General features: G+C 32.0%; 1 protein-coding gene across 1 annotated transcript in view; it reads right to left on the bottom strand.

Moving 5' to 3' along the window:
• The window catches only part of LOC107446967 (clotting factor B-like), a 17,191-nt gene extending 4,587 nt beyond the window's left edge, over positions 1-12,604 (bottom strand). Inside the window, exons 1-4 of the mRNA XM_016061757.4 lie at positions 12,513-12,604; positions 9,979-10,072; positions 3,444-3,517; positions 296-429 (exon numbers count right to left, since the gene is read on the bottom strand). Coding sequence (XP_015917243.1) covers positions 296-429; positions 3,444-3,517; positions 9,979-10,066 — 296 coding nt within the window. The 5' untranslated portion in view covers positions 10,067-10,072; positions 12,513-12,604. The remainder of the gene's footprint in view (positions 1-295; positions 430-3,443; positions 3,518-9,978; positions 10,073-12,512) is intronic.
• Between the last annotated feature and the right edge of the window lie 915 nt (positions 12,605-13,519).

Below are 13,519 nucleotides of genomic sequence, written 5' to 3'. Positions count from 1 at the left end.
GTTGCTTCTGCATATATTTATATATATATATATAATTATTTTTTTGTTGTTTGATGTATCGAGTTGGTACTTTATTTAATAAAAAAAATGTTTAAATCTACCCGTTTTGTCTATGACTATCCACATACACTGAACGTCAACTGTGCGTGTTCTGCCAACATTTTCAAATGCGCAGTGAGCCCAATACGCTGAGATACTGACGTCAGCTTCACTTTGACTTTAAATCAGAATATTAAGTATATAGAGTAAAAAGTAAATATTAAAAGTTTGTTTTATATTTAATTTGGTTACTTACGTGTCTGAATAATATGTATCACTCGAAGTAACAACTTTAGCGACAGTTATTAAATGCTTGGCTGTAACGATTGATGCCGTTCCATAAAGCTTTGCCTGTTCGTTGGCAGAAGGATCCTTAAAGTAAATGCTTGCCTATAAACAAGCAATGAAAAACTATAAAAATATTGATAAAAATATGGCATGCAAACAATAATACATTTACCGATATTAAATCGTAGTTTAACAGTATTTATTAGTAAGAGGACAACAATTTCGAAATTAACTCTAAGATTTAAAAAAAAAAAGAAAGAAACAATTTTTAGAACAAACGATTCTGCAAGTTACGATGTTCCGAAATTATTTTCTAAATTTTTAGTTTCAAAGTTTCGTAATTTAAACTTTTTCAACTATTGATGATGAAATTATACTTTTTGGGTAACGAAAACAAAGTGGAGTGCACAGTGCGCAAAATAAAAAACATACCACCCTGATAACTTTTAATCAAATGATCGGATCATCACGAGCTAGGACTCAATCTTAATGTTTCAAAGGAGTGACTTCAAATATGCTAACTAATTATTGCAGACGATATTTCAAGTTAAAAGATCAAACATAAAAAACGCCCTTTTTCTAAATAAACATACCTTCATTTCTGACTTTGAAAATATATTGGGTAGCTGCAATCTGGGAATTATGATTCTTATAGTTTGGTCAGAAGAGCGATACAAAACTCGGACCCCTTAATGTTAATTTTATTTTTTTACGTATTTTGCTATATCTCGAGAATTTTTAAAGCGAATTTAGAAAATTTTTGCACCCAATTATAAAATTCGTGTATTCAAAGATAAATTTCTTGCGAAAAATAACTTTTAGTAATTATTTAGTATTTTTTATTATTTTATTTAATATTCGTGGAAAAAGTTTAGAATTGTTGAGATACATAATTTTTTACATAATTTTAAAGAATGTAATTTTACATAACAAAATAAAAAATTTGAGTGAAACCGGTCGAATAGTTCCTGAGAAATCAAATTTTTAAAATACAACATTTTTAAAAAATTTGTTTCGTCTTTCTTCATTAAATATTAATTTTTAACTAGCATTGTTTCAGTTGTTTTGATTTAATTTTTGACAAAGTTACTAAAAATATACAATAAAAGCTGAGACTATGGAACACCTGTATCCTATTTTATAACGTTTAACTGGAAACCTATTCCAGAAATTAAAAAAAGAAAACTAATTTTTGTTTTACAAGAAGCATTGACAATTCACTTTTGGAGGCCCCCGTAACCTAATTTTCGACCCAGACCTATAATTTGAAAACTTAAAATTTTTTACACTGAAAAAAAGTTTTAAAAAAAATCTTACTGCGAATTTTTAATTTTCTTCTTTAAAAAGTGGTTCAGGTTTATAGGTATCTTTTAATGCAAAATTTTTTAAAATAATAGCTACATAGTTTCGAAAAGTTGATTCTAAACGAGTTAAAGTATAATATAGACATTTTAAAATTCACGTCTGGCAAATCTTGAAAATGAGTGCCTGTTTTTGAGCGTTTGAAATATGTCAACTGTTATTTCCAATTTGTATATTTTCGAAGCAAATGAATTTAGTAATCAAGTAATGTAGACATTCTGGTTTGCATGATTAATTAAAAACGTTAGTGTAAGGCATGAAATTTGAGTTCTAAAGATACTAGCCAGATTATAACTTATGTTTCCCATTATTTCATTTTACATACATAAAAAAGTGTGATCAATTTCTAAGTGTGATCTTTCTAATTTAAAGATAAAAGCTTTTTGTGGTAGAAACCGTAAAAGAATGTAGAAACTTGAAACTCGAAACACATTTATTGCAATAATAGTAATATTAAGTACAGGTAATTATAAGTTTTCTGTGTTTCCGGAAACAATGGTTTCGTAAAAGATAAAGTGGTTGATGTAGCATTTCTGTTCTAAATTGTAGGAAAATGTCGTAGCTTGATTTTAAAATAATTCTACGTGTCGTTAGATGCATGATGATCTTAAAGCGCACATTTGAAAAAAAAAAATTCTTACCAATGGCAAACAAAAAAGTACGAATATCTAAAAAAAGATAAAGATACAAAAGTATAAAATATGTACATCAGATGAGAAAACAAGACCGAAGCCATTGCCCTCTCTTGCTTCCCAGTACCTTGAGAACTCAGTGTGTCCACTAAGGGTCCTACATCAAAGCATATGGCCCCTACCTATTTCTTTTTCAGTATCACAAAATGGACCAAAGGTGTGGCGGAAAGGCCTATATTATACAGATGAACAGGGAGACAATCATGATCCGACGATAAACGAAGGCTACAATTGCGTCACGTTTAGGTTACTCAACATTTTAAACTAAGCAACTTACACGCCAGCCTTAGATATGTGATTGTCAACGGCGAGTTGACGAGTGTAAAATTCGCGCCTTGGTAAGTGTATGGAGAAAAAGAATTCATTGAATTTAGGAAGCTTTGTTTTGTATATTTTTCTAGCTTTGTATGCAATGATTTCTTAAAAAATTTTTTTATATGATTATTAATAAATTTTTTTCCCAATGAAAGTTGCTATCAAAAGTGGTATTATAATTGTATTGATCATATTAAGTGGATGAATCATCAGCAATAATTTTGCAGTTATGCAGCAAATAGTTTATATTATACGAGTACTTATTATATTTAAAGGACTTGAAGTAGTCTAATGATAAGCCACATATTAAATCTTGTTTAGTGTAGCGTTTCTGATTAAAAACGCTACGATTTCCATTTAGACAACAATATGGTGCTGTATATTGTGTTGTCATCTAGTTTAAATTACAATAACTTGGAAAGTGCCGAACTGTGAAAACAATTTTATTGAACAGTTCAATCGAAAATGTCAATTTGATAAAAGTGAAGCTTATTACCGTATTACTCTATCTAAGCTCTTTACTTGAATATTTATAGATATTTTATTTATTTATTATTATTATTTTTCTTAGTTGAAAAATATGGAGATTATTTTTCATTAAGGACGTTTACAATACAATTTTGGTACATTCTACAAAATGTGTAATGTTTTTTTTTTAAAAAAAAGACAAAAATTATCAAGTAACAAAAATTTTTTGTGAATGGTAACAGTTTAAAAAATAAATAAATAATAAAAATAAAAACTTACCACCCAAGGGTACTTTGAGACACTGGTTTCTGCCCACGTACGTCCACCACCTGGTAGCGTATTTGTCCCACATTCTGAATAATTGGTGAAATGTGAAAATAAAATTGAATATAATTGAGAATTTCAGAATCTTCAGTAGTATATTGTAAGAGTTTAATTAATAAATAATTGAATTGGTGCGAATAAAGTAAAGTTATTTATGTATTATTATTTAAATGGATGGGATGCATAAATGGATGTATCTCTGGATATAGTCATGCTAATAAATAGGTAAATGATGGAAATGTCATGATAAATAAATTAAAGGCCGAAACATATAAAAGGTAATTAAATTAAATTAATTGGGATGTGATCGTTACGGAAAGTGGTAGTACAATGATAATGTGGGATAACAATAACCCAATAGGGTCACAAAGGGTCCAATAGGGTTCAACGGGTCACAAAGTGTGAGGTTTGAACAAATTGGATGAATTGGTATCACCAAATTTGGAAAAAGGGCGAAACTAAAATAAATTTAAGATTAAAGATAAAAACGATAAACAACATGCTATATCCAGATACAGACTTAACATTTAGGACAGTAAAATGATGTTTCCAATGTGAAAATTACAAATTCCCTTAACAATAAAAAAAGGTACTCACCACATACATGAGGAAAAAGGGGTAACAACAATGAGAACATATAGATTGAAGAAAATCACACCAATTTTTTCATTCAGCTGAATATTTATTTTCGTAAAGCATTTTGTAAGACATTATTATTGTAAAACACCTTATTTCGTTATTTCGTAAAAACAAACAATATGCTCCAACAAATTTTTGTGACACAAGACATCTTTTTTTTAAAAAAAAGGAAATGGGTGACAAGAGAATTAAAACAAAAAAAGGCGCCATGCATAAAAAAAGGAAATCTAAAAAAAACTTAACTATTGAAAAGACATTTATAGAAAGAAAGCTTAATTTAAGAGGGTCTTTAATCTATACATAATAATAGACGCGGCTGTGTGTGCGTCTGTCTCACTCACAATATATCGCCCCAGAAGCCAGTAGAGTAGAACCTCGCCGAGGCACGAAACTCGGCACATAATGAAGCACTTTTGACATAATGAAGAAGTATTTTTTTTTTCTTTTTCAAATATTTGGTTTAGTTTTTTAGTTATCAGTCATTTTGTAAGAAAATATATGCTTTTTCGTCTTCAAAGAGCCATATTCAAAAAAACTATTAAAAATGCATGTACTTTTCTCCACTCTTATAAGTCCCGCAGTGGACTGATCGTCAAGACACGGTTCCCAGCAGATCACCGAAGTCAAGCATCACTGGCTGCGGTCAGTGTGCGGGTGGGTGACCACTTGGATCAGTCTGCGTAGGGACCGAGGATGTGCGGTATTGGTCCTCGTAATACTGTGCTACCGTAAAGTGCTCGATTTCACGCGCAGGTCGTCGGGCTACCGAAGCGGAGGTGCCATCCCCTCTGCAGAGGATCAAAATTGTGATGGCATGTCTTCGGATCATCCTCCGGGATGTTTCCCAGACCGTCGCCAATAGCCCATTGCGCAACTCTAGTGCGAAGTAAATTAACAACAACATTCTTATAAATGTATGCTAATGCGAACCTTACAATTGAAATATTAATTTTTGACAACTTAAACCAATAATATACGAAGGAATTAATAATTTAATTGTAAGGTTCGCATTAGTTTACATTTATCAAAGTGGTAGGTAGGTATTTTATTTACGTCACACTAGAGCTGAACAATGGGCTATTGGCGACGGTCTGGGAAGCATCCCTGAGGATGATCCGAAGACATACCATCACAATTTTGATCCTCTGCAGAGGGGATGGCACCCTTGCTTCGGTAACCCGACGACCTGCACGAAGATTAACTCTTATGCTCAACTCATTTTTGTTGTTGAAATTATTGTTTTTGAGTGAGGATTTTACAGGGTTTGTCAAAACCACACATAATTTAAACCCCCACGTATAATTTAGTAGTATATCATCAAATAATGTCACATAATTTGGTATATCTTACGGTAATTTTTCACACCATTGTACATCATAATTTAGAATGCTCGCCCTTATAAGTCTACCCTTAATTTTTTTAATCCTTAGTAAAATTAATAACACAAAAAGCTATACATTGGGAGTCTCCAATTAATATTTTATAGAGGAAAAATCGAAAACACTATTGAAATCCGACAAATCACAGTACAGGACTTGTGGACAGTACAGGACCCGTATTCAAATCTATCTTGTTCTTGTAATAAAGAATAAGACAGATTCGAGAGGATATAGAGAGAAGTTTGAAAGTGATTATTAGAAATCTCTAACTGTTTTGATGTTTGGTATATTCGCTTTCTCCTATTCTGATTTGTCAGAATTCGTTTGACTTGTTTTTTTTTCCTGTTTAATTTTTATTAATTTGACCCCAAAAGTACATACTTTTTATTTTCATTTTTATAAGGATTCTAAAAATATATGATAAGGGAAGTCTTTACGAAATAACTTATATGTTTCTCGTTTTTGTGCATTCAAAATGTTTGGTACATTGTGATAACACATACAATTAAGGAGTAGATTAGTTGCCCCTTAACTTTTTTAATGAGTGGGAAGTTTTAATGATTTCCGTAGATATCACTTGTTACAAATTACAAACCGATAAACATATTCAGTTTTTGAATTTAAAAATTGGTCAATTGCAATTACATTAACTATAGTTGGCAAAATGAAATCCCAAACAAGCTGAATAGTTTTTGATATAAAAATCTGTTTTTCACGTTCTATGTTGCTCATTATGCTGACTTGAATGTGTAGTGGTCAGGGAGCTGACTTCACCTCTGAAAGGTCCTGGATTCGAGCCCCGGACAAGGTATGGATGCTCTTTTATTCTCTGTTCTATCTGTCCTTAGTTGTGGGAGCAACGTTGGCCCACCTAATATGAAGCCCTCTGAAAGAGTGCCGACAAATCTTCCCTACTGGGCATTGGAAAAAAAAATGTTGTACATTATTTGGTATGATGTGCTTACTCAACCAAGGCTGAACTTAATTGTAACCATTAATAGTTTGTAACAGCTAAGTAAAGGATCTAGTTCAGCCTTGACTCAACCGATACAAATTTGCAAGTGCTGGTCTTTAGTACAAAACTAAGCACAAAAGAAGACTTTCCCTAAAAAAACATCTAAATAGTTTTTAATGAATTCTAACTTTTTTTACTATGTTCGAACGACTGACATTTGAAGTATTTGGAAACATTTTAAAATGTGTAAGCAAATAAAGAGAAAGAGTATGAAATAAAAAATTTATTTAACCAATGCTTCCAGTTGGGAGAGCTATAATCCATAATACACTAACACTCTTTTAAACCGCTCTCGTCTTAATGTTCTCACCCTTAGAGTCTTAATACGCTGCCACAAAGAAAGGCGTTTCTTTTTATTGTTGTTTGCCAAATGCACATAAGACTCACTTCGCAGTAGAACACACTATAAAATTGCCACTAACTATCTTCATCCACTATAATCTGCTTTAAATAAATGTTGTATAGTTAAATTGTACTTTCCTAGAAAAATCTCCAATTTTCTTTCTCGCAAATGTAATGACTATTATCCCACTGAGCTCTTCAATTACCATAAAATTTTCGAAATTTCCTTTTCCGTACATGTTTCAGGGATTCGTATTTAGCACTCAAAATCCGTACAGTTATATATACACGTATGCTTGCTGTAGTTTATTTACGTCTCAGCAGAGCTGCACAATGGACTATTGGCAACGGTCTGGGAATTATCCTGAGAAATGAATGCTTTGAGGATGATCCAAAGACATGCCATCGCAATTTTGATCCTCTACAGAGAGGATAGTTCCCTCGCTTTGACAGCTCAACGACTTGCACGTGAAGTCGAGCAATTTATGGTGGAATACGACAACCGATATCACTCGTCTTTGGTCCATTCGCAGACTGATCAAAGTGGTCACCCACACAGATACCGACCGCAGCAGGTGATGCTTGACTTCAGTGATCTACTTTGAAACGTGTCTAAGCGATCAGTTCACTGCGGGATCATGCGGTGGTCAGTTTTTAGGTCCCGCAGTTAAGATCGTTAAGTCACGACTCCCAGCAGCTCACCGAAGTCAAGCATCACTGGCTGCGGTCAGTGTGCGGGTGGGTGACCTCTTGGATAAGTCTGCATAGGGACCGAGGGTGTGCGGTATTGGTCCTCGTTAAACTGTTCTACCGTAAAGTGCTGGACTTCGCGTGGGTCTCGTCGGGATACCGAAGCGGGGGTACCATTCCATCTGCAGAGGATCAAAATTGTGATGGCATGTCTTCGGATCATCCACAGGGATGTTTCCCAGTCTGTCGCCAATAGCTCATTGAGCAGCTCTAGTGCGACGCAAATGAACTACAACAGCGGGATCATGCTTTCAGGAACACACGGATTATGCATCAGTCCACTGCGAGATCATGCACCCAGGAGCGTACAGGAATCGAACCCCTACCTTCACTTTTCACAGTATTTTGAGGATGGACAATATTTCTTCTATGGCTGTGTTAACCGAACATCGTTAATGTTAAAAAGAAATAATCAACCGAAAGCATGACGTAATTAGCAGTTTTAAAATTGTTTTGATGCGTAAGATGTAGAAAATTTAAATCAAAATATCATTCGATGGACATTTTAAATTCGCCTGTTTTTTTGTGTTAAGTGTATTATCAAGTATTAAACAAAGATCAAGAATAAACCGTGTTAAACTGGGGATTGAAGTAAGTAGAAAATATATACATTTCATTTGAGAATACCTTAGGGGTAATACCTAGTTGTTAAAAATATTGAATTTCTGCGTAAGGCTCTCGATATCTTATTTTATATAAATAAAAACATACAGTTGATTTGTGCAAAAAATTACCAATTCGCGAACTATTTTAACTGATATTTACTATAAAAAATAATTCAATTTGCTAAAAGATCTAATTCATAAACTTGAACTTTATTTGAAAATCAAATATCATTTATCAAAGAACTGAGGACTTAAAGATCAATTGGGATTGTCTCTGAGCTGTACATTATACTTAGGCTTTACCTGATCATTTTTGAGGGTATCTAGATATACTGACTTATACAGATCGTGGTGAACAAGTTACTCGATTCTTTTTACATTAATATAATTATTATTATTCTTTGGCTAAGTGATAAAAATTTTAGCGACAAGTTGTGTCAGAATAACATAGCACACATTAGTCCTTAGCACATTTTCTGGGTGTGTACGTCATTTTGATGCAGCTTATCATTGAAAATTTTTATTGCTTTTTCAGGAAATTTGCGTGTTATCGTTTTGGTTTACAACGAGTTTTAGAGATAGAGAGCGACAAGCTCGTGGTGGACAACATTTAAATTTTTCGCATGTAAAAAATGATTTCTTAGTACACTATGTTAACCTTAATATTGTGGTAATTTTGAATTTTCGTCATGAGTGTAAGGAATAATTGTAAATTAATTGTTGAGTGAGTTTTACAGCGGCCAACACAAATAAAAATAAATTATGCTGACTTACTCCATCAAAATATGTTTTTGTTTCATGTTTTTAACTACAACGCTCATGCAACTTTTTTCTTTAATGTTCTCACTTTTTCAAGAATACCATGCTTGTAATGAGCGATTTTTTTTCTTTGAAGTTCTGTTACGTCAACAGCGGAGGGATTCAGCTGATAACTTTCATCACTCTGCCTTAAGCTTAAAGTTAAAGTTTAACAAATTTTCTATAATAATTGTAAACTGTTTTTAAAACATCGGTGATTTAATAAATAAGCTCACCAGACAAAAAAATTGGTTAAAACTAGAAAAATATTGAAAAGCAAAAGTTAATGCCATGTAACTCCGTCTCGGGACTCCATAACAGCCTGGATTGGGTTAGGATGTGAGTCCACAATGTTTTTGAAGGTTTATAGGGTCCAATTTAGTTCACTTCTGGAAGATTTGATAGCGCTAATTTTCAGAGATGTGCGATGCTATGATGAATATAAAACACGGTTTCAAGTTGGGTGAACTTGCAGACCAATCGAGATGTAACAGGGTGTGCGTAAGTGTTCATAAGACCAGTTACACAACCAGATGGATTCAGTTGCTGTCTTCTTAAAAAAATAGATGCATCTACAGCAACATCATGATGACGTTGACTGAAAAACAACATCTGTTCTTATTGAACTTTAAAATAAAGATGCTTATTCACTTTTGGCATCTCAATGAGCTTGACTTAATCCATAATAATAACAATAAAAAACAAATCCATCTCTCTAGGGGTGACTAATTTTTTATCCAAGTAAGCTTTCAACTATTTATAACATTGTAGTTGAAAGTGGATCATTGAGAATCGTCATGAATTAAATCTCTGAAAGAGAGTTTCTGCAAACAGTTTGTGGTAAGGGCCTACTTGTTATAATTTCCCACTGTGCAACTATAGAATTTCTCACCAAAATAAAGCTAAATTTTAAATTAAATAGAGTTTATTACACATAAGAATTTTTCCAGAAAAAAACTTACCTATTTCAGGAAAAGTTGCTTCTGCACAAGCTAAGTGACATGGCAAAATCATGACGTTGAGAATCAAAATTAATATTATTTGCTCCATTTTATCCTGTTTATGAATTTAGAAGGAAAGGGAAATTAAAAATAATTGATTATTTTTAATTTCCAAAGAAAGCACAAAAAAAAGAGAACAGATAAATTTTTCTGTAAACAGTTTGTTTTCGAAGTCATTATATTTATAATTTCTTTTTACTTTGAATTCGATTCCTTTTATTAAAAAAATATTTCAAAACAGTTATAACTAAGGCCCGGATTTTGATGACATATGCATTTTTTTGCATTTTTGGATATTTTTTGTCCATTAGAGCATTTTTTGAGATTTATAGGGCATTTTCTTTAAATTTTGGGGCGTATTTTGCATTTTTAAAATTTTTTGTTAATATTTTTCTAATTTTTATAATTTTTTATTATTACACTGGCTTCCAAACAATGAAGAAAATCTCTAGGACAGGGATGGCAAACCAATGGCACGCGTGCCATTTATGGCATGCAACACAATATTTTGGGCACTCCACCTATCACAATTGTTGTTACACTATGAAGCATATGTAAAAATTAAATTAAAATTCTCAAAAAATAAACAAAATAATAAACAATTATTAATAAAAAAATTAAAAATTAATGATGAAAAACAATTAATAACCATAAAAAACAAGCTAACAATAAATAACTAGCAAAATAAATAACAGTCCTAACTAACATCTTACAACCTAATATAAGTCAATTGTCATCTAATCCGCAACAACTGTAGTCACACTGATGTTACTTGAAAGTTGAATTACGCGTATAACTGAGATATTGCAAAATGTATTTTTTTTTCAATGCAAATAAAGAGTTTTGAGTTGATAGTATTTAGTATTATTATTTTCCCAATAATCACGAAGTCAAATTATTTGACGGCACGTCTATGACCTCATGAAGCAATTTTTTGGAGAAAATGGCACGTTGGTGTATAAAGGTTCGCCACCCCTGCTCTAGGTGATATTAAAAGGTGAAGCAACATCTTTTCAAATTGAAGAAGAATTGTCAGTAAGTGTGACCGTCCTTTTCAAGTACGCACCAATAACATCAGTAGACGTTGAAAGAAGCTTCTCCTGGTATAAAAATTTGCTTTCAGACAAGAGACGCTCGTTTACATTTCAAAATATTAAAAAAAAATTTAATAATCCACTGTAATTCTGATATTTAGTAATATTATGAGATGGAAGTTGTTATATTCATTTAAGTTTCCATACAAAATGAAAGTGTTTTGGAGTCAATATATTTTCCTTTTTTTTTGTTATTTTAGGATTTAAAACATATTTTTCAAACTTTAATGAACGTAGAATAAGTATTGCATTGCTTTGTATTTTTTGAAACGACTCATAATTTTAAAGAGTAAAACATTGTTTTATTTCAATATTTTTACTTCTATTTAAGTCATGTCATAAGGCATTTTTAGCGCAATTTTTGCATTTTCAGGGCATTTTTTGCAGTTTGTAAGGGCATTAATTAAGATTTTTTAGGTCATCAAAATCCGGGCTCTAGTTATAACGTTTTACAAAGCTTGAAATCGATAAAACTCTGAACAAATGTTGGCAAAAGTTACAAGAAATTTTCAACATTTTTTTAAAGAAATACTGAATGGATTGTTTGTTCAAGTTTTTGATGGCTGTTTTCTTAGAGAATATATATTTTAGAAATAATGAATTATTTTTAGAGGGTTTTTACAATACATGTTTAGAAAATATCTGTAATCAATTTCATTACCGAACCTAAATGCTTGCATAAGAACACGTTTTTTGTATCAAAAGTATTTTGAATCGAAATCTTAACTAGCGAAAGTTCTTATTTATTTTTTTTTTTTTCCTTAACCGAAATGATCATGTTTAAAGAAACTAATGTCTTGTTTTTGAAATTTCTTTGTTTAAATCATTTTATTTTATTTCATTACCGGCGTTGAAAGCAGACCCGATTCGGAGCTTATGACTATTAATGCTTAGCTCCGTAACTTTGTAATTTGTAATTGCAACCCAGAAGACAAGGGAAACTCCTGGATCAAGCATTGGGACAAACTAGCCTTCGTAGAGGACTTTTTGATAGAATTAACCCGAATTTATGTTACATGGAGAGGAAAACCACAAACCCTCGCATGGTTAGCCTGACTGGGGATATTTTACGGATATTTTCACTTATTTTTATAGGATATCTTCACTCATTTTACGGATATTTCCCTTTTATATTCACTGAGGATATTTTAAGTCAGCATTGTGGTTGGTGCAAGCCGAGAGCAGAATTCGTATCAACCACCCATCTATGGGAATAGAACCTATATCCTCAAAAGCTTTATTCCGTGAGCCACCATGAATCTTTATTCAAGTCATTCGAAAAAACAAAACTATGTATTACATTTAGTGCAATGCAATATACATTAGAAAAGTACTCTAGAACAGTATTTAAAAAAAATCCTGCAACTTTGAGAGGAAAAGAGTTTTTTAAAAAATACTTACCGCTCCAAGAACAAGTTTAAAAGTAAATTGTTGAAAACGTTGAGGTGTTTAAAAAATTCACTTTTTGCCGACTCTTTTTATAGTTAGCATTCTGCTAAATTATTTATTTAAATATTTAAAAATAATTAGAATGAGTTTTTTTTTCTTCAAATGAAACTACATTATGCAAAATGTGCTGAATTGTATTTGAAGGAATAAATTTTAGTTTGCGTAATGATTTTGAAAGAATTAAAAGGAAAACAATAGATAAGAAAGTAGGATGCATACTATGTTGTCAATATGTGCTGACGCACTATCACGTATTTTAGAATTTTCTTTACTACTAATTGAAGTAAGAACCTTGTATAAATTCAGTGATTAGTTTAAATAAAATATAGTCAAATGTGAGAAAGTAAAATTACACAGCTCATTAAAGAAAGAGGCTATAGACAATCAAGACACTATTTTTGATGATTTTCAAGTAAAAGGTACTTATGCGATCCTAATGTGATCCATTTTGGATTATATTCAAATCTTTCTGCCATGTTTTTGCCACGTTTTTCTGCCATGTTTTTGTTTCATTTGAAGTGGGGGGGGGGGAGTATTTCTATACATTGGCTATAATTATATGCATCGAGGTTAATACATCGGCGTCGGCTGACACCTGGAAAATTGTCTGCTTCATGTAACACCTGCTTAATACACAGAAAGTTACTCGGGATTGCTTTTTGTGAGAGTTGGTCCTAAGATAACTTTTTCTCACGATATCCAAAAGCTGAATGGGCATAGCTGCCGAAGTCTACGGCTTGTTCGTAGTATTTCACTTTTATGTTTAGAGCACGGTAAGGAATCTTATAAATTTTTTTTTTAATTCTTGGATTTATAAATTTATTGTGATTTTGACTACAACTAAACGCAAATAAACCAATCTCATATATAAGAAGAAGTTCTGGAAATAAAATGAGTGTAAGCAATTGCAATTGTGACAAGTTAACTTTTATCAACAATTCAATTTGCCTTTCATTAAC

Source organism: Parasteatoda tepidariorum, chromosome 6, assembly GCF_043381705.1.
Source record: "Parasteatoda tepidariorum isolate YZ-2023 chromosome 6, CAS_Ptep_4.0, whole genome shotgun sequence".
NCBI lineage: Eukaryota > Metazoa > Arthropoda > Arachnida > Araneae > Theridiidae > Parasteatoda > Parasteatoda tepidariorum.
Note: the sequence above shows the minus strand (reverse complement) of the source record. Positions and strands in the feature narration are given on the sequence as shown.